Here is a 24,690-nt window from a genome sequence, read left to right on the forward strand (position 1 = left end):
GTCTGCATAAGAGAAGAGTGAAGGGGGATTTGATAGCAGCCTTCAACTACCTGAAGTGGGGTTCCAAAAAGGACAGAGCTTAGCTGTTCTCAGTGCTGGGAGATGATAGAACAAGAAGCAGTGGTCTCAAGTTGCAGTGGAGGAGGTCTAGGCTGGATATTAGGAAAAACTATTTCACTAGGAGGGTGGTGAAGCACTGGAATCCGTTACCTAAAGAGGTGGTGGAATCTCCATCCTTAGAGGTTTTTAAGGCCCTGCTTGACAAAGCCTTGGCTGGGATGATTTAGTCGGGATTGGTCCTGCTTTGAGCAGGGGGTTGGACTAGATGACCACCTGAAGTCTCTACCAATTCTAATCTTCTGTGATTCTATGATCAGATATTGAAATTCTTGTGCAAGAAGATAATTTCTAAGTCTCAATTTGCTTTCATTGCACCCTTATCTTGTTTACAGATTTATTCTAATATCCTTATTTTGTTTTTAAGTCTATCTTTGTACCTTTTGAAATATTATAATATGTCCTCATAAGCAGTAAACCTGTTGTATAGCCTTTTTAAAAATAGCTACAAACTACTGCTCTAACCCTTATCTGCTTATTTCCTCACAGTGAAAAAGAGTCCTGCATTTTTAGATGTGAACACGGTACCCTTCACCAGGACCAACAGCTTTGCAGATGAGCTTGACCTGGAGGGTGAAACTTTGCTGACCCCAATAACTCACATCTCACAGTAAGTCACTAACTATTGAATCATGCAGTCATTGTCTTTAGACTAGTGCAGTTGGAGGAGCTGAAATATGGCACTGATAGGACTATCTCAGATATTTGCATCAAACTGTTTTGCCTTGAAGTTGGTATATTCTGTCCTGAGTGCCAATAAATCTTAATGTTGACTTAGAGAAGAGTTCATTTTTCTGTGACGTGAGGTTCTGGTTTTTAGCTAATGTCCATGGACAGCTGGTGGTTGATAGCCTCAAGATTTTCCTAGAAAGATACTTTGTGAAGCGTTCTTCTGTTGAGAGTTATGTTACACTCAACACCGTTCTCCAGAGAAATGTCTCCAAAATGTGTGTCTTGACATGTTTCTTTCCTGAAATACAGGCCTTTTGTTTTCAACTGTATCCCCTATAAAAGTGACTCTTTCAAGGTGACATAAAGTAGAGAAAATTATCATTTGTTCCCTTTATTGCTGGTTTGTGATGTGTAAAGGTAGCCGGAAGAAGGGCTGCACTTTTTGTTTGTTTCTTTTTAAAGGGTTCTGTTTGTCAGCTATGTTAGGAATATTAGGCCCTGACTTCCTATTCTGTGCTGGTGGAGTCCTCAGAAGAGTGGAGATCCAGTGGGACTATGATATTACAAGAGAAAATGGATTGAAATCTGAGTGGTTTGAGAGGAGAAGGGATTTTTATTAAGATGGTTTAAAACCTTTATGTTGTTTTTTGGTTTTATTTGTTTGCTTTTATTAGCATCTGTTTAAGTCAGACTCCCGACAGATGCTTTTTGTTCATCCCTGCACTAGAGGACTGAGAGAGATTCTCCCACTCCAGTTCACAGAGTACTTCAGCAAAACAAGGCAAAAAAATTATTAACTACTACTTTGCCTGCTGGTCTCTGTGTATTCCATGGTGAGTATACACCTGTGCTCTATGTGCCTGGAGTCAGAGAATTCTTGAAAGTAGTTTGCCTTTGTTCTCCTTATGCCTCCAACTGAGGAGGTGAAGGACAGAGCGGACTGACCTCCTCTCCAGTTCCATCTGAATCACTGCATGGCCGGAGTCAGAACAGTCAGACCCAGGTTTGGGGGACCTGGCCTGACTCAGCAAGGAGTCTGCTTCCTGTGCCATGAGGTTTGACTTAGGAGCGAGGAAATCTGCTCCCACAGATCCCCCATTGGGGTCTTATCAGGAAGGCAGGGAACGCTCTGATAAGCATGAGAAAGACCTTTCTCTAAGTTGACTTCAAAGAGGTCTGATTCAACCTAGCAGAAGTTGAGCAAGATCTTCCTGCTTAGCCCATGAGAATTTAGAATATCTTAAGTCTCAGGGGCATGACAAGAAAGTCCACAAATTTCAAGACTTTATCGGAACCGAACTGCACTCTGGCAGCGCAGCAACCCTGGAACTGATGGCACCAATGAAAGGTGACTATTGGGAGATTCAACCACTGATGGTACTGGCACTGTCTCTCCTGACTGTGGCGCAACAAACTCTAACTGCTCCGCCTCCCCCACTAATTAAGCCTCTTTTGCGAGAATGGCAGAATTTTACAGCAAACAAAAGGTCTACATTGTCAGCTAAACTTTAAACACTCATTTACTTGTGGGAGGAGAAATGTGAGAATCTTGTGCTGAAAGATTTCTTATTTGCTCAATCAGAAGGAGGAAGTAATAAATTTTCATAGGCCTTCAGACAGGAAGAACTGAGGAGGAAAACCAGATCTGACATTTTCCTTTGCATATTTTGTTTTAATTCACCACACGAGTCATGGACTTGTTTCTTTTAAAACAAGTTTTGGGGTCAAGATCTTCTGAGTATCCTTCTTAGACTTGGGAGTCACTCAGCAATAAAATGGTATGCTTATAATTAAATCACTTAAGTGGTGTTATATTTCAGAAAGTTTTTTTAATTTATGAAAACTTGCAGCAGAATTGCTTTGCACGTATACATTCATCAGCTGAAGATCCTCTCATTACATCGGCAACCTAGTTTGTTAGTAGCATGCTTGTTTCCCATTTTTACTTCCTAATTCCTCAGTCAGAATCTGTGGTATAATCCTGCAGATGCTCTAGTTGTGAGTGCCAAAGTGTTGCAAAATATACCTCTTTATATAGATTATGATATTGAGGTTCTCTAATGTTAACAACGAAAGACAGTTTGCTAAAGAGAGATACAAATGGGTAGGACTTTTTTTTTCTTTAAAAAAATCTTGTTTCAAGTTACCAAGAACATAATAGCCTTAGACAATGGATGTTGAAAGATTTTTAAAGTTCTGTTTCATTTAGACGTTGTGCATATCAATTATAATGCAATGCATATATGTCCTGAAAAACATAAAGTATTCCTAAAAATGAGAGGACATCGAACAAGGAGGATGATTTGTACATTGAAACTTTCACAGTTTTGTACTATCAAGTAATGTGTTGTGTATGTCAAGTAATAAATCTGATCAAACATTTGGCAGGGGGACACCCAAAGTATTTTCGCTTGGCTTTGCTAGTGGAACAAGAGGTATGTTTATGTGGATTATTCAAAAACAAGCTGCTGTGTTGCATTCAGTATGTATGTGATACTATAATCCTAAAGCAAGTTATGGTACTACTAAAAATTTGGTTGGACTTTTCCTTCTGTTATTTGGACACATGCTTCTTTCTCATTCTTCCCTTCGAAGACTGTAAGGAGCAAATGTATATAAAATTGTTATATGTCATCCATTCCATGCGTAGGACCTGAAAGTTCAGCGTCTGGATATAATGTTAGACGTGAAATTTAGGGACTGAGCAATATACATACTGTCTAACAAGTGCCCACTCCACACCCATTGGACAATTTGCGATATAATAAAAACACAAGTGGTTTGTGGTTACAGATCTTTGTCACATGTATGTCTTAAGTTGCCACAGTTGAATATTATGATTTATTTCCCAAGGGAATCCAGAAATGTGCTTTTTCTATGTATTCGTGGCTGTGGTTGTGAATGTCTTTTACTTCCTTAAAGTCCATTTTCTTTAACATGTATTTTAAAAATAGTGCTTCGTATTTAACAGTCTGTATTGATATAGCACCTGTCATGCAATTATGTATTCCAGAATACATTACAAATATAGCTAACTATAAAAACTAATTAGTGTGGAAAAGTCAGATCAAACGAAACTGCAGCTTAGACTTTAATAGCAATCCATATTCTGTAGAAGAAACAGTGGTGTGAAGACCATTTCAAAGCCCAGGTGCATAACAAATAGCATCTCTTAATCCAGGGATGTGTGGATTTGGAATTAGTAAGAATATGTGCTGTTGAATTATAGACCCGTCATAACATATGAGTTAGTTTCTCCAGAAGACTCTGGAAATGAGCCCGAGAATAGATTTTGATTCTATAAGCCACAAAAGCATGAGTAAGACTTGCCCTGTTAATTGGAGACATATGATTGGCAACATACCTGGAAATTGATTTTACCTCAGAGTATAAAAATACTTCCTTTTGACAGGCAATGTAAATCCTGTGGCAAAAAATGTAGGTTACCTACTGTACTATTAGCAGAAGTACTTGGCAACATTCATATTAAAAATAATATGGCTACATTTCTATTTGTCTCACTTAGTTTGGATGGATAGTAACCTTTTATACCTCAGAATCTCTAGTATTGCACTTTTTAGCATGCGAGGCATAGCCTTAAAATCTCTTTACAATTAATAAATATCTAAAGTCCTGGCCCTGCAAAGATTTATGCACTTAGTTAACTTTAGACAAGTGAGCAGTCCCACTGAACTTAATAGGACTATTCATTTACATAAAGTTAGTTGTGTGTAAATCTTTGTGGGATTAAGGCCTAAATATATATTATAAAAGTATTTCTCTGGAGATGAATAAGCTAATTACTGATGCTCAATTCTATGATCTTTTCAAGGGGGTATTGCATAGGGAAGGACTGCTGTATCGGGCTATTTGTTAAGAAAACTCTAATTGAAAAATTCATAAATACTTGAGAGAATCGGTATACAAGGTTAAGTTTGAGCCTCAGTCTTCAACAAAGAACATGGTTAACAAACTGCAAATATAGACCTATAACCAGGCATAGAAATGTACAATATTATTGCAAGGGACAGTGATTCCATTGCTTGTCTCCATCTTTCCATACCTTGAGAACAAGAAAGGCTTCATAAGCAGGAACATCCAGTCTGAGATGCCATAGTCCCTCTGTGTGTGTGTGTGTGTGTGTAGCTGTCAAATCTCACCTGTAAAATGAACTTACTGAGCAGCATAGCAATGTGTTAAATAGAATGTTGTACAAAATTATGTGTCTCGTGGATATTTTGGCTGTTTACATAACTTTGTGGGCAATGGTTCTTCTATTTAAAAAAAAAGTAAATCTCAGCAATAGTAATATCATAGTTCTTCTTTGGACCTGTCCTTTTCTTCTCTTCTCTAACTGGCATGTTTCCCTATCCTCTTCTGCTCCTCTTTGTACCGTGATTTGTTTTGTTTTAATTGTTTTTCCCTCTTTTAAAGTACAATGACAAAAAGAGTGTTACTTATAGCTGAGTCTCCCCCACAAAGGGACTTGTTCTTGTCATGTCAATTTCAAATATAAATGTCATTGTAATGCTTTTTTTAACTTCACAAATCACATTAATTGAAACTATAAAAATAAATTTATAAAAGTAAGCATGCACAGGAAAATAACCCAAATGAGTGAAACAGATGGGCAGCAGGGAGACTGGTTGTTTTGGGGATTTCTCTCCCCTTTAAACTCCATATACATTCTGATATAGTTATCCTTCGTGACCTTATTTAGGGATAAAACAAACAAAAATGATGCTGTGAGTTATCCCTTAAGTGGTTTCCAATTCCAAATGATCTGAAAAATAAGGTCATTTCCCTCATTTATTTCTTCATGCTTCTATTTGTTCTAGCTTCCCTCCCCTGCACCTTCCATTCAACAGCTAATCAGCTAATGGACCATGTTTACCCAGTTCTGAGTGTGTAAATAATCAGTGATTTTCCCGTTGTTAATTATAATCTTTAGGTAGATGACAATAAGTCCTCAGTCTTTTTTCACAGATGAGTGTGTATTAATGGGGAAAAGGAATGATTTATATACTCTTTAAGTATACAGGCAACTGCAGGTGAGATTGAATGACTTGTGAAGAACAGTGTCCGATTGTAAGAGGAAATTTAAATGTTACTTGGATGCTAGTTTATGTAGAGTGCTAGTTCTGTAGTCAGCTTGTAATGTATTGGCTAATAGAGCTTGGTTTGAAAAGTAGAAAAAAAGTGCAGAAAATTTAATGTCTTAGATTAATAGATTACTTGATCCAGCCTCCTTTTTGTGACTGGTTTGTACAGGGCTAAGGTACTAGACTCTTTCTTTTACATCTAGTAGAGTGGGCTTATATTTTTGGAGCCAAACATCCTGGGTTCTTTCCCCGATGCTGCATGTGCCTGGTTTAGCTGATGACCAGTGTCCAGGGGCGGCTCCAGGCCCAATACGCCAAGCGCGTGCTTGGAGCAGCATGCGTGGTGCTCTGCCAGTCGTGCCTGCGGGAGGTCCACCAAAGCCACGGGAGGAGCGAACCACGGGACCAGCGGACCCTCCACAGGCACGCCTGCGGGAGGTCCACCGGAACTGCCTGCCGCCCTCCCGGCGACCGGCAGAGCGCCCCCCGCAGCATGCCGCCCTGCTTGGGGTGGCTAAATGTCTAGAGCCGCCCCTGCCAGTGTCTTGTGTGTATAGAACATATTGCTGAATTTGAAATCCTGCAAACCTCAGATACTTGGGATGGGCTATATATAACTGTCTCTCCCTGTGATCATATTATTTCTAGGGGCTGCTCCATAATTTATACAAGATCATGGAGATCTCCACTAGGCCACAGGGAGGACTTTACATTGAAACTAGAAGTCCAGGGTTCTCCCTTCATTAATGTGTGTGAGCAGATGACTATTATATATGTGTCTACGGCACAGGGATTCAATACAAGTGAAATTATCATTGCTAGGCACATTCAAACATCCTTAAATGTCAGTTTCTGAGCTAGTGGTCATGTGATAGCTGTAAGAGTAATTTTTGATCATGAAAACATCTTGTGTTTAAATGTGAAGTAAAACCTAGTATTAATATTATATGTATATGTATATATATATTGTGACTACAGGTGAGCAGGAAACAGTTTTCCCATCCCATGAATATTTTTGAGATCTAGAAAAATGTGTCCCTGTCCCAAATTGGGATGAAAAGTCAAGATCTCAAAATTTTTCACAAACTGAAAATAAATAAATAATTGGTTCAGGTCAATTAATAGGTTTTGTTCTGATAATTTTTCTTTTTATTTCTATCATTTTTTGAATTTTTTTACTATAACTTAAATTTCAAAGTAAAAACTCATTTTGAACTAGAAAAACACAATTTTTTGTTTTGAAAATATCAAAGTGAAACATTCCAGTGATTTTAAAAACTTTTTTAATTGAAAATTTTGTTAAAAACAGCCCTTTCCTATAAAAAATTTCAGTTTTGAATAAGCAGCATTTTCTGATGCAGAAACATTTTTGTCAAAAAACTCCATACCATAATAAGGACCATGATTTTCAAAAGTTGAAGACTAAAGCTTGGCTCCTCAGTCTCATTTAGACACCCGAAATAAATAGCCTGATTTTTCAAAGCTGCTATTGGTCTCAGTGGGACTTCTAGAGTAGTAATGTGCTAGTCAACATGAGTAAGGATTTTAGAAAAGAGCATAAAATGAACACCAACTGTGGTAAGAATGTATGACCTAATGTTACACTAATATCAGATTAGTTTGCTTAAATCTTAGTCTCCGAATTGTGAATATAGTTGTTAATATAATTCTTTGAATGTCTGTCTCTCTGACATTTGTCCCACTCCCTCTCCCTCTCCATTTTGAAAAGATTATCACAGACATAGAAGACAGTAAGGAATGGCTTACTGCAGTTGCTACTTAAAGCAGTTTCCAAACTTAACCATCCATGTTATTAATAATGCCTTGCTTTATTAAATAGTGATCATTCTAAAAAACCTGCATGATTTTTTTAGCTCCTATTTTGCATTTCTCTCAATTTGAACAGTGAAAATGATTTGTCAATTTCACTTCTTAGTTCCTGGTAATCGAATACTCCGTATAATGTTTCAGTGTTCATGCACTAGTATTTTATTAGACATATTCTAGTATACAACGCTTCAGTATTTGGGTTGGTGGTAATATAGGAGAATGTTTGTATTTTAAAAAGCAAATGTACAACTGCTTCTGTTAGAGTTATGTAAAAAAAAAAAAAAGTAATGTTGTGGAAACATTTTGGTTAATCTGAGAATTAGAAAAAGTTTATTTTTACAAAATCTACATTTTAGACCAAATGTGACCTGCCATTATCTCTTTAAATAATCAGTGTCTCAGATATGATAGTGTACTTGTAAAGATAATTTTATAAATAAATGATGTTCACACTTGAACTATAGGCATGACTTTTTAAAATCCCTATGTACTGAACAGTGCAATAAATACAATAATTACATATTTTAATAAAGAAGTTTTATATTTTTTAATACCAAACATCATAAAATAAAGATGAAAAAGAATATAAATTGAATTGTGAATAATCCAAATACATTTTTATTACAGTAAAATACATTTGTTTAAAAAAATCTGGGGTTGGACATTTCAAAGTATAATTAAATAAAAATAAAAAACAGTGCTTGTAGTATTCAATGGTGGCATAGTTACTGTCATTATATTATTATTTTTTTTGTACTTGTGTCTTTGCCATTTTTTATTATTAGTGGGCTCTGTTTTCGCTACCAGTATTTTGTCTGCTCCTTCATTTGAGAAGTGAATAGTGTCCAGAACAAACAGTGCTCAACTTAGTCTTATATCTGTCTCTTTTCTATAGGTTTATCAGTGAGTGGAAACCCTATTTGCATTGATTTGATAGTTCATTTAGTAAAAGATTCCCGCTTTTATCTTCCTCTTTTATTTCCAAACGTCCTTGTGAAGTCTGAGCCAATATTGCTTTTTCACTTTCAAGTGGTCAGAGCTAATGGCAGACCTCTGCTGTCACAGGAATTCTGTTTGAAATGCAGCTAGCAATATTTAAACCAGGATTTGCACAGGGCCTGTTTTATCATTAATTGCAGGGCATTCTGTAGAGCAGCAAACAGAGCAGTCACACGTAATAGACATTATAGTAGTAAGTCAGGGCTTCATTTTTTCTTATAAGCATGGCTGGTAATTGTCCTTTTGCCTTTATGCCTCCCCTTATTTTTATTTCCTTTCTAAAGACATGTCGTGTATGCTTGTGTGTGTGTATTGGCCAGTTTTTTTTTTCAGCTGTTTGATCCAGAGAATCATTTTGTATCACAATCTCAGACTCTGCACTAAATATTGCTAAAAACTTCCATGTATTTAGTAATTGGCCACAAAGGGGGAGACATGTTTCGTTTGAGATATTCTGTCTGCCTGGAAAAAAATCTGCACGGGCCTGTGCTTTGATAAGAAATGGTCAGAAATATCTCACTTATGTAAGACTCCAGCCACAATAGGGATGTGATCCTCTGGTCTGTTCCAGCTGCTTTGGGGCCATTCCAGGATATGAAGTATCCTTACAGCTGCCTTAACAAGCAATTTGAGGATTTCCCTTGAATCCAGGGAGTCTCTGAGCGGAGTAGTAGCTCGTACACCACCATTCCTTCCTGGCCCTCAGTGCGGGGACTGTGATAGAGGAAAAAGATGGAGAAAGTGGACCAATATCTTAGTGACCTCCAGTTGCCAAATCAGAGTGGCCATGAGGTATCTCTAATTTAACTTGGAGGCTGTTGGTTGCATCCCCCTGATCTGGGGGCTCTCTGGCCATAGTGGCTTAAAGCCACATGTCAGTCCTCCCCCTGAGCTGCGCTGAGCACAGCTTGTGTGCAGCTCAAGAACTGGACCTAAAACTTGAAATAATGAAATGTTTATTTTTTAAATAACTGTGCAATGAAAGTGTGTCAGCATTTTCTACTAGTATTATTCACAGCAAATTATTTGCTCATCTGTATCAGAAATTACCATCTGGAAATGTAGTTAAAGATCAAGATTGAAATTCTAGCCCCATTAAAGAAGTGGGAGTTTTGTCATGGGCTTCAGTGGGGTCAGGAATTCACCCCATGGTTTGAAAACCTTTTTCAGCAAAACAGGGTTAGTTGGGGTGGGCTGCACGGTTGGTTGAAGGGTTCTACCAGCTTTCATAGCTTGAACTGCAAAGGTATATTTGGAGCCTGCTACATGTTGCATAGCTGTGTCAGAGAGTTTTAATTCTGTCTTATCGCAAGTTTACTACTACTACTAATGTTTTCACTTATTTGAGATCTGTCATCTAAAATCCTTTAAATATTTTATTAAACTTTGTTTAATTAAGCCTTTTAGGAGGTAAGTAGCAATTATCCCCAGTTTACAGATGGGTAAACTGAGACACAGAGATGTTAGCATTTATATGCTATTTTTCACAGATTATTTATTCACCCTCAGCACTGGGGTATCTGAGGCCCTTCCAGTAAAGCAATAAGAAACATGACTAATGTGTTACAGGAGGGTTGATCTTTCTCTCATCCTCTACAAAGGGGGGAAATTGTATGTGCAGTGTGATGGTTGGTTGGTTTATACGTACACTGTGCTATAGGGATCATTAGATATTCTAGTCGGACCCTGTATATAAAACAAGCGGTCATGGAATTGTATTGAGTTATTACTGTATTGAGCCCCATGCATTTATGATCAAAGAAATGTGCCTTGCACTTGGACTTTTCTTCAGAAAGCTTTCCAGGGGGAAAGAGCCAGGACAAGAACCCAGAATTTATTACTTCCAGTCACGTGCTCTAAGCCCATTTTGTTTGGGTACCTTGCTATTATTTACCAATGCTCAATAAAACAATAGATGCATATTTTTTTTGTCTCTTGCAATGCAAGCTATTGTGAAATCAAATCTTTGTGGAAAAATGCTAGAAATTTGCCACATATAAATTTAAAGACCAGCTCAAGAGAATATTCATTACCCTTTGTTGTGCTCATCTAGTAAAATATGCACTTTTTCGGATGTACAAACAATCTGGGCAGAAATAAAGATAGCTTAGCTATTTCTTTTGTGTTGCAGTTGAATGTTACATTCCCTAGTCCCCCAGTGCTGGTATACATCTTGATTGATGTTAAGTAATTAAACCAGACTCCAGCTGCTTAGTGATTCAGAAGCACAGGGCTCCTGTGATGTAATAACAATGAGCAGCTCCACACTTACTAACTTCTATCATTTTGTTTTTCACACCATGCAGAGTAATAAGTGCAAAAACTTTTTGTGGGGAGTCAATAAAAGTGTTCCATTTTTATTTAGTATTTTGCTGAGTTAAATTTATGACTATCTTGATCCAGAATTAAAATTAAAAGCATAAATAAAGAAACTTTTTTTATTTTAGTTATAAGGATAACTTTATTTGTCCTTTACATGTGATGGATACAACAGACTACTTCAAATACTGCATGTTTATAGCTTTAAAATGTGTTGGGTGCTAAACACTTTTGAAAAAATGTGCTTGCTGTGTTCATAAAAAGTTACTTCAAGTAAATTGAGAAGGAGGTTTTAAAATGCTTTATTAATTGTACAATAAATAGCAGCTTACCAAGCTTTTGACCATAAAATACATATTATGAAGTTACAAAATATGACAAGCAATTAAATAGTGCTAATACTCATGCTGGGTGGTATGAATTGATGTATACGAGCATATGCTATATGTACCAAATTAAAATAATATTACAAAGATACGTGGAATGGCTGTGAAGGCTCTGTAACAGGAGTATCTCTTGGATATCAATACAAGATATAGGAATCCAAATCAATATCAAAATCAGAATATAAACCAAAATATATACTTGACCAGCAGCACTTTAGTTTATTATCAGATACAGAACTATTTAGTAACAAAAATTCTTATATGTCTAATCTGATTGAATAAAAAACATATAGTGTGGATTGGAGAGGAGAGTTTTGCCCCTAGTACTAAACAACATTTTAAAAAATATTTTAAACTGTATCTTCTCAGAGAACAAGAAGGATGAGGGACGTGGGCAACAGTGTAAATATAGACATGTTTGTAACATAGGTGGAAAACAAAGCATTACATGTCACCATACAGTGAGAATAGTACATTTAACACATTATTGCTCTAACCCAGGGGCAGGCAACCTATGGCACATGTGCTGAAGGCAGCACGTGAGCTGATTTTCAGTGGCACTCACACTGCCCGGGTCCTGGCCACCAGTCCGAGGGGCTCTGCATTTTAATTTAATTTTAAATTAAGCTTCTTAAACATTTTTAAAACCTTATTTACTTTACATAAAACAATAGTTTAGTTATATATTATAGACTTATAGAAATAGACCTTCTAAAAATGTTAAAATGTATTACTGGCACGCAAAACCTTAAATTAGAGTGAATAAATGAAGACTTGGCACACCACGTCTGAAAGGTTGCCGATCCCTGTTCTAACCATCTAATTCAATGACTAAATCCAGCCTTGAAATGGTGTGACAATAAATGGTGATAGAATGAGTGGCCTAAGAGATCTTTATCTTATAATACTTGGACAACATTTCATTTCAAATGTATTCTACCAGCGAGCATCGTTTATAGCAAAGTGCAATATGTTGGAAAAAATGGAAAGGAACGGCTGATTTAAATATTGCTGAATAGTATAATGAATAGAGCAGAAAACTGAAAGAAATAAGAAGCAGTATTGGTCTACAAGGAAACAATTTAGAAAGATGTAAATGATGTAGTTTACCTATTATAATAATAGTGTAGGTAAAGTTAATGTAAACAACAGTGTAATTTTGAAAGAAATTGCCAACTGTGGGATCTGTGCATGGAACAGGACTAAAACTGGCTAAAATATCTTACGTAAAAGTTGTTGTGACTTTTCTAAAAATCACATCCCACTGAGTTTTACAGAGATAAATACTGTCATTACAAAGGGTTGTTTTTTTTTCATTTTTCTTCTAAAAAGTATTTTAAGAGGGAAGAAATATGAACACAAGTTGATACTTAAAACTTCATCCCCCAAAAATTCCTTTTTAAAAAATCTGCTTCTTGAATAAACACAATTGCATAAGAGCCCACTTCCTAGGACATGAGCATTACACCAAAATACAGCCAAATAACATAGGTCTCTGTGACACAGAGGTAAAATAATATTTGTCAAACTTGGAAACAATTTTTCAAATTCCTTAATGTGGCATCTCCAAAATTTTGCTTCCTCTATTACATCAAGCATTACATATTACCCAAATACTATACAAGTATAATCTGATTTGCCATCCCATATTTGCATTGAACTGCCACAGAATGCAATTTTTTTCATAGGTTTGTTCTGTTCCCAGTAGGACAGGGCCATAATGCTGAATCTATGAAATAAAGAAAGGAATACATTGAACACCTCCTCTTGCACTACTCTACCAGAAATCCCCTCGTCACGCTGTCTGGAGTAGCTCACAACCAGGAGGGCTGTACTCAGGACAGACTGTCAAAAGAAGGGCAGACACCCCAAACTGGTTGTGCGTTCTATAATATTTCACCAATCCAGTAATACATTTGAATTCTAAGATCACTGTAACAGTCTTACCATGGAGTCACAGGCAGCCCATTTGGGCTCTCCAGTCTATTTTGCCACCCTGGCAAGCTGGACTTAATGATAAATGATCACTTACACCAAAAATCACAGGTTGCTTCCAGTCCCAAGGGACCAGTCACTTACCCCAGATCTCTGACCAAAAAGAATGCCTGTAGCCAATCCTACGTAAACTAACCAAAGGTTTATTAACTTGGAAAAAGAAATAGTTAGTTATTTACAAGTTAAAGCAGGCAGCATATATGCACAACTGAGTTCAGTCTGTGGTTCTAAAAGGTGACGTGGTAATCGGTCAGCATTGAATGTCTTTTCAGGGCTTAACCCACGTCAACTGTAGGGATCTCTGCTTTTTTTTTTTTTTTCCTGTTTTCTTAGCTCCAGCTCTTACAAGAGTCCAAACGACAAAGATGAAAAATCTTCATGTCAACTATTTTTATTTCCCTTTTCCCGCATTCAGACACATGGGACGAACTTCTCCGTGGGTGGATTGGGCAATCAGAAAAGCCTTTGTCTTATGATGATCCACTTAATTTTTGATAGTCCTCCTGAATGGGCGGGGAGAGCCACTCTTCGTGTCTGAGTTCAAAGCAGGCATTTTTACAATTTATAAAACAAACATATATTTTACCTTGTAGCATGGAATATAGACATTACAAGTGAGATTAATGCAGGCAGCAACTTACAATCATTTCATAGAGTCTAAACACTAAATACTTTCTTATAAGACTAATACCTTTTTTGAACAAAATTAACATACAGGTGATCTGGTTTGGTTTCCAGCTATGAGTTTGTCAGTTCTTAGCTAATGTCTAAAGCCTTAGAGTTGGCACATGGTTTAACACATAAACATTGTTATTATACAGTACATTAGTCTTATTATTCAATGTATGCCACATATACCCTTCCATTAAAATAACTTTTTACAGAGCTTTGGAGCAACAAGCCAGAACAAGCACACTCACTTCGAGGAGTTCACTCATTACAACCTCTGGTGTCCAATAGCTTCCCATCATCCCCAGCCCTCTTCTAGAAATCTGACATAGCCAGAAGAATTCCATGTACAATATGGGGAGTGGGTTAACTTTTCATGTCCTTGCTTCCAAAGACTGTTTATAGGCAAATTTTAACAACAATTTTTTTAATTAACAATCTGGCCAATGAAGTTTCTTTTTCTTACTTAAGCAAATGTCTTAGACTTTAGTATAGCACATTTTCCTGATTTATGCAAACACTTTGTATTCCAAAGTTGAATAAAACAAGTATCTGCATTTAACCCTTCTGTTTGATTTTAAACTAGACTATCCTATGAAAATATTAAACATGACAATTTTGGCCACGAGACAAACACCACAAGACAGGACATAGAACACAAAACGTAATTCCTATTGTGCCAGTAAATGCATGATACGTTGAATGCTGTTCAGCTGGCATCAGTTTTCTCTGATTATCTGAAAGACAGAAAAACATAGATCTACCCCTTCTGGGCAGTCAATCATCACTTAAAATATACACATACCCTTGTTGATTTCAGGCAAAACAGAGGAATTACCCCATATTTTCTTGTATTTGTTTCATAGGCAGCCCAGGTTTAAGTGGCTTCTACCTTATCAGTTAGATAATTTGCATTAATACAGATGCTTTCTGGCTTGTTCTGGATCCAAAGCTATCCACAGCTTAAAGATTCTTACCTTAAAAGGGACATAATTAACTTTACCAGAATTTTGATGGCTTTTTACTACTAACTCCTGCTTTCAAACACTGAAAGAAAAGCACTTCTTATAGTGCCCCTTAGAGCCTAATAGGATTTCAATTACATAGCACTGTATACATTCTTTAGCTAATTCGACTAAATTGTTCATAGCCAAATAATTGCAATCTAATAATTTCTTTGCCTGAATTTATTTACAAACATTTCAAAGACACCAAGAACTTTCCTCTTTAGCATTTTTACAAAGTTCAACTGCTGTTCCTCCAGCAACTACAGAGTTAACTTCTCACTCTTCCTTAAATCACTTGCTTGTCTCCCAACAGCCACTTTTATCAACTCAAATCACCATTTCAAGTATTGTCCTGGGTATTTGAAATCCCCATGCTTATACTTACTTACTCCTTCCTTCCACTATGCCCTCAAAATTTTCCAACCTGTTTTCCAATCTCTCTGTCTGTTGCCTGCCCGCTTGGGCCCGATCCTGCTTTTCTCGCTGAACCGTCCCTTCCATGGGCACCAGGCTTGTTCCACTACCAGTTTAGCTAGGAGGGTGGGCTTCTCAACTAGCCCCCACCCTTCCTGGTCTCTTCCCTTAAACATTCTACTCACAAGACTACCCGAGTCCTCCCTCGTGAGGCTTGCCACCTGGGCAAAAACGCACATGGCCCATTGCGTTTAACTATTCAATTTCCTCTTTGTGGCAAACACACTGCTGTTATGGCATATGCTGAGCACAAATGGTTACATTTTGACAAGTCCCTGAAGGACCGTACTTGCTTAGCCAGGCTTCCTTTTCTACCTGGAAGTCCTGTCTCAAGGCCTGCAACTTGCCCTGGGCGTAGGTTTGAGTTGCTGCCTGGTTCATGATCTATGCTCTTAATTGCTCAATTCTAGTTATCAAGTACACATCTCTTCCCTTTTCTCCAACTTCTCTATTGCCCAGTCCTGCTACAACTGGGGTAGATCCACCTGCCACCCTTCCCAGTCAACCAGGGTGGAGAGAGGAATGCTAACCCCTCTCCAGTTCTCAGACTTACTACGTGGCTGAGAGTGGGCACTCCTTTAATCATGCAATCCTCAACATATAACAAAACACCAAGCAAAGCAAACATAAAATAACAAAAAAGAAATAGTGGTGTGTAATTTCTGCAGGGCTCTCCCCTTCTCAATTGCTCACCAAACTGTGACAAATTTCTGTTACCAATCTATCCCTCGTGTCAGGTGATCAGGCTGACACTGCAGGACGTTGGGGGAAAGATAAAGAAAACACACCATATGACTGAATTTTAAAGCTTCATTAATAAAATAATAAAACAACAATGGAGTGTTGGGAACGCTCCCACATCATCACTCAGGAAAAATTTAATGCCCCAAGCCCTACAGCCATTTCATACTCACACATGTCCAGACTGGCCACGTCTGTGTATAATGTTCAGAGAAGGGGAGAGGTGGATGGGAGATTATCCTGTATACAGCTTGTCCAGAATTTCCAACATGCTTTCGCTCTTGGGAGGGCTGTTCTTTTACACCCTGGAATCTCCTGCGGCGTCTCTTTCAGAGATTCCAGTCCAGGTCGACTGCCTGTGGCTTCTTCAGTGTCACCAAGCCACACCGGCTCCGGGTCACAAAGGCACACTGTTGGATCTCACTGGACAGTTAAGCTTTGCAAATGTAATCTCAGTTCTGTAACTTGTATTGCCTTTGGTTTGCCTCTGTCTATATTTTTTTTTCACAGCCAACTGGGGCGAAAGCAGTTTTCTTTGTACTTAGCATAGTCTGCGTTGATTCTTGACCTTGAACGCAGAGCAACTTTCTCTTTATCTCTGGGCCAAGCTGAATTTCAAATTAACCCATTCCTTTCCTCAATAGACAAATTGCTCACACTGTCAGAGGCTTTTTGGTGATTAAAAGCTCCTCTTAGATGTATGATCTTATCTAGATTGAAGGTACCTTCTAGTGGGCATTGTTTAGATGGATTTTCACGCGTGTAAAGATTCCAATTGTCTAAATACCTGCAGGTTGTTGGACCATAATGTACGTACATGAATAAGATGGGGTACCCTTAGGGGGTGAGGTGGAATGCTTAGACTGTCCCCCACCCATTTTCCAATCACACACACACAGGGGGGATGCCCTGTCCGCGCTAGCGGCACATAAACTAAGGATCTCTCCCCTACAGGGTACTCACACAGGAGAGGCTAACAGGATGGCACGACCCTCCTACATCTCCCTTCAGCAAAGAGCGTCGGCTAGTCTCAGGGAGACGGCGCCGCTTACTCTGATTGCATCCAGTGAGATGATCAGACTGTCAGTAGCCACACGGAAAGGAAAGGGGGAGGGAAGATGGGTTCACACACTCCTAGACCCAGGTAGCTTCCTCACCGGACGATGCCAGGCCGAGTCAGCCCACCATGGGTCGGATCTCCTAAAGATCCACTAGTTACCGGGCTTGCGTTAGAGTAGTCCTGGTCACGAGCTTTCGCTTCACAGGGTACTCTGGGCATCTTCCGGTAACAGTCACTCACACCAGTGTATACACACACACACACCAAGGCCTTATTTCCAAATACCACGATGCATCTGTACCTTATGTCCGGACCCAATACCATGAGGCGGTATAACAACCCCTCTTGAGGCAGTAAAAACCCTCAGCACCGGTGCATACCTAATGCATTTCACTATGCATTACCTAATGCATTTACCTATGCATTACCTTGTTGGCCAACCCAGCAGTTTCCCAGTACTGCTATAAACTAACCTTTATTGGGGCCTTTCCCCAATACCACTTTGCATCTGATCTTGCTGCACAGTCAATAAGTTCAGATGACGTGAGCCCAACAGAGACAGAAGACCCCACGGACAGTCCTCCGACGACACCCCAATAGAGATTTCAAAAGGTCTCATACCTCTCTTGTGCGCTATGGGGTTCGAAGGGGAACGATCCGTAACAGCTGCCTGTGTCTCAGTAGGCGTTGCCATCCCGGACGAGCCCCCAATTGTCGAGAAAAACTCAGTTCTCGCTTTTTGTTTGGGTGCAGCAAAATCAAATACTTTATTATTTCTCCAGCAATTGCAATAGAGGGAGGAGTGCCCTAGGACACTGGGTCGCCCCAGTCCCGGACAGGTCTCTCAACAGGTAAACAATTACAGCAGCATTTTATACCTTTGTTACAGACAATAACAAGCAATAATACAGACAATAATGAGCAACAGCTGCATTTTGTTTATACATAGGCCATCCTGCTATCTTATTTTCCTCACTTCTGGGTGCCAGTCTAAATATTTGATTATCAGTGCAAGGTCGTGATAACTTCTCACACAGTTCTTTCCTACTCGCCTCACACTATCCTCGTTTCTACAAATCTCACGTCATTAGGGCTACAGCTGGCCTAACTCTTGCTAACAGACTGACATTCATTAAGATCCCCTACAAATCCTTGTCAATTCTTTCGCTTCTTCCACACCAGCATCACACCCCTCACAATGCTGACATTTTTCAGTGTCCTTTTTCAGCTATTGTTGATTTGATTGTTTGTAGTGTTGAAATCTCCAGTATTCTGAATTCAAACAGCATCATGGTTACTCATCTATTCCACCCTGCTCTCTGAGAGATCCCTGAGGCTGCTTTTAAGCAGTTATTCATCTGTCCAGAAGGCGCACTTGTGTCTGGTTTTTCAGGTTTCTGTCGTGTCACTAGTCCTACCAGTCATAGCGACTGTGTGGGTTGCCATGGTATCCCTATTATGATGACATTCAGGTGGAAGCCTCTTTGGCGTCACACCCAGATATTATGGTACGTTTTTCTCTGCTTTCCCAATGCTCAGCTAAAATGAGGTCTTGGACAAGAGCGACTGAGCCAAAATTCAGTCCTGACATGACTAAAGTGATGCTGGTATGTATGGAAAGCTTGTAGAAGGTGAGCTAGAGGTGATATGCCCACTCCTTCTTCTCCAGGAGTTCTGAATGTTGCGAGGGCTTCTGAACCATTAGATATTTCTGGATTCAAAGGTTAGTGCTGGCAGTTTCCGGAAATGTTTTCCAATTTTCTGGCCAGTAGGTTGTGACATTTTCTCTCTAATATAGAGTTTGTTGTAGTTTATGGTCTCCCAGTTAGACTACTGTAATGGAGATATTATTGGAGAAAACTTTGTAGCATCAGCTTGTGCAGAGTATAGTTGCCTGCTCTCTTAGTAGTGTTAATGAGATTTAACATATTACATCTGCTGTCTGAACTGTGTGCTGGCTTTCAAATTGCTTCCAGGTGCAATTCTAGTTGTTGATTTTTGATCTCGAAAACCCTCTGTAATTTGGCTCCTGGCTACATGAGACAACAGCTTTCTTTCAGTGTACTATAAAGGCAACTAAAATTAATCTTTTGAGCATTTTCTCTACTCATATCTAGCTTTGAACTATGGGAAAAGGAGGCAAGATATTTTCAGTAGAAGGCCTTTGACTTTACATTTCTTTTTCCCTACTTGACCAACAAAACCTAAACTTAATATTATCCTAGAAATGTAGGGCTGGAAGGTACCTTGATAAGTCATCAAGTCCAGTTCCCTGTGCTGAGATGGGAGCAAATAAACCTAGACCACTCCTGACAGGTGTTTGTCCATCCCGTTCTTAAAAACTTCCAATAACAGAGATTCCTCCATTGGAAGCCTATTCCAGAGCTTAACTACCTTTATAGTTAGAAAGATTTTTCTAATATCTAACCTAAATCTCACTTGCTGCAGATTAAGCCTATTATTTCCTGTCCTACCTGCATTGGCTGTGATGAAAATTGATCATCGTCCTCTTTATAATGTATCTGAAGGCTGTTATCCATTTTTTTAACCTCTCCTCAGGTAATATTCTCTAAAGCTTTTATCATTTTTGTTGCTCTCCTCTGGCCTCTCTCCAGTTTGTCTGCATCTTTCCTAAAGTGTGGCATTGAAAATTGGACAAAGTTTTTCAGCTGAGGCTTCACCAGTGCTGAGTAGAGCAGGACAATTACTTCTTGAGTCTTGCCTATGACACTCCTGTTAATATATTCCAGAATATTAGAGATTACATATTTTTCACAACTGCATCATATTGTTGACTTGTAATTAATGAGTGGCCTACTGTAACCCCCAGATCCTTTCCAGCAGTGCTACCAACTTGTCAGTTATTCCCCATTTCATAGTTGTGCATTTAACTTTTGCTTCCTAAATGAAGTCATTTGCACTTGTTTTCATTGAATTTAATCATGTCAATTTCAGACCAATTCTCCAATTTGTCACAGTTGTTTTGAATTCTAATTCTGTTCTCCAGAGTGCTAGCAACCTCTCCCAATGTGGTGTCATCCAAAAAATTTATAAGCATAATATCCACTCCATTATCCAAGTCATTGATAAAAATGTAAGATAGTACATCATGCCTGCCTGATCCCACCAGATATACCCTTCCAGTTTGATGGCAAACCACGGATAGCATTCTTTGCGTCTTTCAAACAGTTATGCACCCATCTTATCAGCATTTCATCTAGAGCATATTTTCCTAGTTTGCTTATGGAAATGTCATGTGGGAGGGACTGTGTCAAAAGCCTTGCTAAAATAAAGATCATCACATCTACTGCTTAACCTCCATCTAATAGGCAACCAACCCTGGCCTTCAGGATGCAGCATAGAGCACAGCTTTAATCTCAAAAGGTTAATAGAAAGATACACTGAGATGGCATTAAACAAGTTCACTTTAGCTGGCATTGGTCACTACATTGTTTTCTTCATTGTATTTGTACTTGTCCAGAGACTTGGTTATGGCTACATTTTATTTTATACATTATAAAATAAATAAATAATGATTTCCTTGGCTTTAGATGTTTTTACATCTTTATGGGAGAAAAAAAAGTTCAAGCCCCATGTTTGAATAAAATGATTTATGGTGAGTTACTTTTCCTCTGCTGTCTAAATATGCTCTTTTGTATTTGCTGTCAATCACCGTGTCAGGTAAGAACAGAAGCTAAAAATCACCAACAAGAGATCTACCTGCTGAGGGATCTTACCTTTGGCACTTGTTAGGTGATGTTTGGAAGAGGAACAAAAAATAAAATAGACCACAAATATAGTGCACTGGGCCAGTTGTGTAATATTGTATTATTGGAATGCATCTTAATCTACACCCTTTGTTGTTTGCTCTGGGACTAAATTATTTTCCCCTTTGTTACAATAAGCATTATTTATAATTTTCCTTTATCTTGCTTTTATGTTACCCACATTAGGGCACCTGTCAGGTTTCAAGGACACTTTCTTTCCCACTACACTGTGTGAAGTTTTGTTGAGGTGTCTGAGGTTCCACACAGCCATTCTTCAATACTGAATCTGGGTGCAGGTCTCAAATTTGCTAAATTATATTACATCACTTCCATTTTAAAACACATAAATAACCTTAAAATCATCATACTCTATAGAGAGCAAGTTTGAATGGTCAGAGCTTACCAGTGTTTGTGCATTTCAGTTTACTTGGGTTCTGGAATTATATATTGACCAATATTATTTATAATTGGCATTTTACTCTTAGTATACATGGCACTGTAAGGATGTGCTGTGTGCCACACTTCACAAGTCCCACCCTTTTAAGAGCTTGTAGTCTAAAGGCAGGAATATAAATAAAACAGCGCAATATTAAACATACCTATTAGGTTTATGACCATTGTAGCTTGGAATGCATCTCAGAAAATAGGCTATTATAAATATTTTGAGTGCAAGAGCAGGAGTTTGCCATACATTAGTAGTGGTAGCATGGGCGGCGATGGCACGTCTAAGCCATGCCAAGTATGTACACAAGGGTTTCGGGCAGGTTTGTAGTTGTCATGGTTAAGCTGGACCCCTGCTGCTGCTACCTGAGCTACTGCAGCTACGCTATTAATACTCGCACTAGCTCTTGTCAAGCTAGTGCAAGGATGTGTGCGCGAGCTGGGAATCACACCCCTGGCTGTAGCCTGTGTGTCGTTGGCAGAGGGGGAGAAGCTGAGGGCGAGAAGTATGCTGATTGGCTGACACAAGGAGGATGTAACGGGAGTTCTTTGCAAAGAACCGAGAGGGGAAACTGAAGATGAGACCAGAACGTCAGAACCTTTGCTGAAGAGCAGAGGTTAGACCTGTCTGCACTCTGCATAACAGTGCAAAGAAAGTATATTTGTTATTGGGGCTGAGCAAATTTCAGGATTTCTATCCTGCGGGAAATCTGACATTTCAGAGTTTTGTTCTCATCCTAGATCAGGTTGAGAAGTAGAAAAATTGAAAATTTTAACAGAATGGAAATTAAAAATAAAATAAAATTCAGAAATGTTGAAACATTTTATTTCAAATTCTTTTTGACCTAAACAAAACATTTAAACACTCGCAAAGTCAAAATGTTTGATTTTGGTTGGTTGGATGTCTTCAAGTCACCGGGCCTGATGAAATGCATCCTAGAATACTCAAGAAGCTGATTGAGGAGATATCTGAGTCATTAGCGATTTATCTTTGAAAAGTCATGGAAGATAGGAGAGCTTCCAGAAGACTGGAAAAGGGCAAATATAGTGCCCATCTATAAAAAGGGAAATAAGGACAACCTGGGAAATTACAGACCAGTCATCTGAACTTCTGTACCCAGAAAGATAATGGAGTAAATAATTAAGCAATTTCCAAACATCTAGAAGACAATAAGATAAGTAACTGTCAGCATGGATTAGATGGATTAGTCAAGAATAAATCATGTCAAACTAATCAGATAGCTGTCTTTGACAAGGTAACAAGCCTTGTGGATGGGGGTAAGTGGTTGTTGTGGTATATCTTGACTTTGGTAAAGCTTTTGGTACTGTCTCACATGACCACCTCCATTGCAACCTAGATGGAGCTACTATAAGGTGGGTGCATAATTCTTTGAAAAACCATTCCCAGACAGTAGTTATCAGTGATTCACAATCATGCTGGAAGGGCATAATGAGTGGGGTCCTGCTGGGATCAGTTCTGGGTCCACTTCTGTTCAATATCTTGACCAATGATTTAGATAATGGCATAGAGAGTACACTTATAAAGTTTATTGATGATACTAAGTTGGGAGGAGTTTCTAGTGCTTTGGAGGATAGGATTATAATTCAAAATTATCTGGATGAACTGGAGAAATTGTCTGAAGTAAATAGGATGAAATGCAATAAGGAGAATGCAAAGTACTCCACTTAGGAGGGAACAATCAGTTGCACACATACAAAAGGGGAAATGACTGCCTAGGAAGGAGTATTGCCGAAAGGAATCTGGGGGTCATAGGAGACCAGAAGCTAAATATGAGTCAACAGTGTAACACTGCTGCAAAAAAAAGCAAATATCATTCTGGGATGTCTTAGCAGGAGTGTTGTAATCAAGACACGAAAAGTAATTCTTCTGCTCTACTCCATTGTGATTGGGCCTCAACTGGAGTACCGTGTCCAGTTCTGGGTGCTGCATTTCAGGAAAGATGTGGACAAATTGGAGAAACTCTAGAGAAGAGCAGCAAAAATGATGACAGGTCTAGATAACATGACTTATGAGGGAAAATTGAAAAAAATGGGTTTGTTTGGTCTGGAAAAGAGAAAACTGAGAGGGACAATAATAGTTTTCAAGTACATAAAAAGGTTGTTACAAGGAGGAGGGAGAAAAATTGTTGTATTTAACCTATGATGATAGGACAAAAAGCAATGGGCTTAAATTGCAGCAAGGGAGTTTAGGTTGGACATTCAGAAAAACTTCCTAACCATAAGAGTGGTTAAGCAGTGGAATAAATTACCTAGGGAGGTTGTGGAATCTCCATCATTGGAGATTTTTAAGAGCAGGTTGGACAAACACCTGTCAGGGATGGTCTAGATAATACTTAGTCCTGCCATGAGTGCAGGGGACTGGACAAGATGAGCGCTTGAGGTTCTTTCTAGTCCTATAATTCTATGAACTGATCAGAACCTCTTTCTTTTGAGTCAATTTCAATTTAAACTGCATTTTATAATTGTGTACATTACCATGTGGGGGTTTGGAAGGCTGATGCTCCTGTTCTTCCCTACAAGCCACGCTCCCTGGCTGGACTACATCTCCCATGATGCACCCAGACTTGCATGACTCTCATGATGCAGCTTGGTTGGAGGGAAATTCATATTACAGTATGGGAGATCTTTTCCAAGGACCCTGTCCGATAAGAAGGAATGGGGGACCAAACTACAACTCCCACAAGGCAATGCATTCATAAAGAAATGCAATTCAATGTTTTGTTGAAGTGATTTGAAATTAAACATTTTGGGTCTTTTCCACAAAACAAAATATTTTGATACAAGTGAAACTGACCCAAAACAAAATATTTCACTTTTGCAAAATCAAAATTTTCCCCATGGGAAACATTCATTATATGAAAATACACATTCTGGTGGAAAATCCCTGACCAGATCTACTTTCTATGCCAGCCTTTCAGCAGCCCTACATGTGGACTAGACAAACACGTCTGTGAAAATTAGAGGCATTTTTATCACAAGTGTGTGGTCATACAGGGCCCTTGCATTTTGGGAGATTCTGATGTGTCAGAACTTCCAACACTCCCCTACTGTATTATCACTCTTGCCTGCAGTGCTCCTTACTATACCCTT

General features: G+C 38.7%; 1 protein-coding gene across 1 annotated transcript in view; it reads left to right on the plus strand.

Annotated features, from left to right (window-relative positions):
* The window catches only part of KCNQ1 (potassium voltage-gated channel subfamily Q member 1), a 557,035-nt gene that overhangs the window by 215,501 nt on the left and 316,844 nt on the right, over nucleotides 1-24,690 (plus strand). Inside the window, exon 11 of the mRNA XM_032770377.2 lies at nucleotides 607-727. Coding sequence (XP_032626268.1) covers nucleotides 607-727 — 121 coding nt within the window. The remainder of the gene's footprint in view (nucleotides 1-606; nucleotides 728-24,690) is intronic.

The sequence above is a fragment of the Chelonoidis abingdonii genome, chromosome 4 (genome assembly GCF_003597395.2).
Source record: "Chelonoidis abingdonii isolate Lonesome George chromosome 4, CheloAbing_2.0, whole genome shotgun sequence".
Lineage (NCBI taxonomy): Eukaryota > Metazoa > Chordata > Testudines > Testudinidae > Chelonoidis > Chelonoidis abingdonii.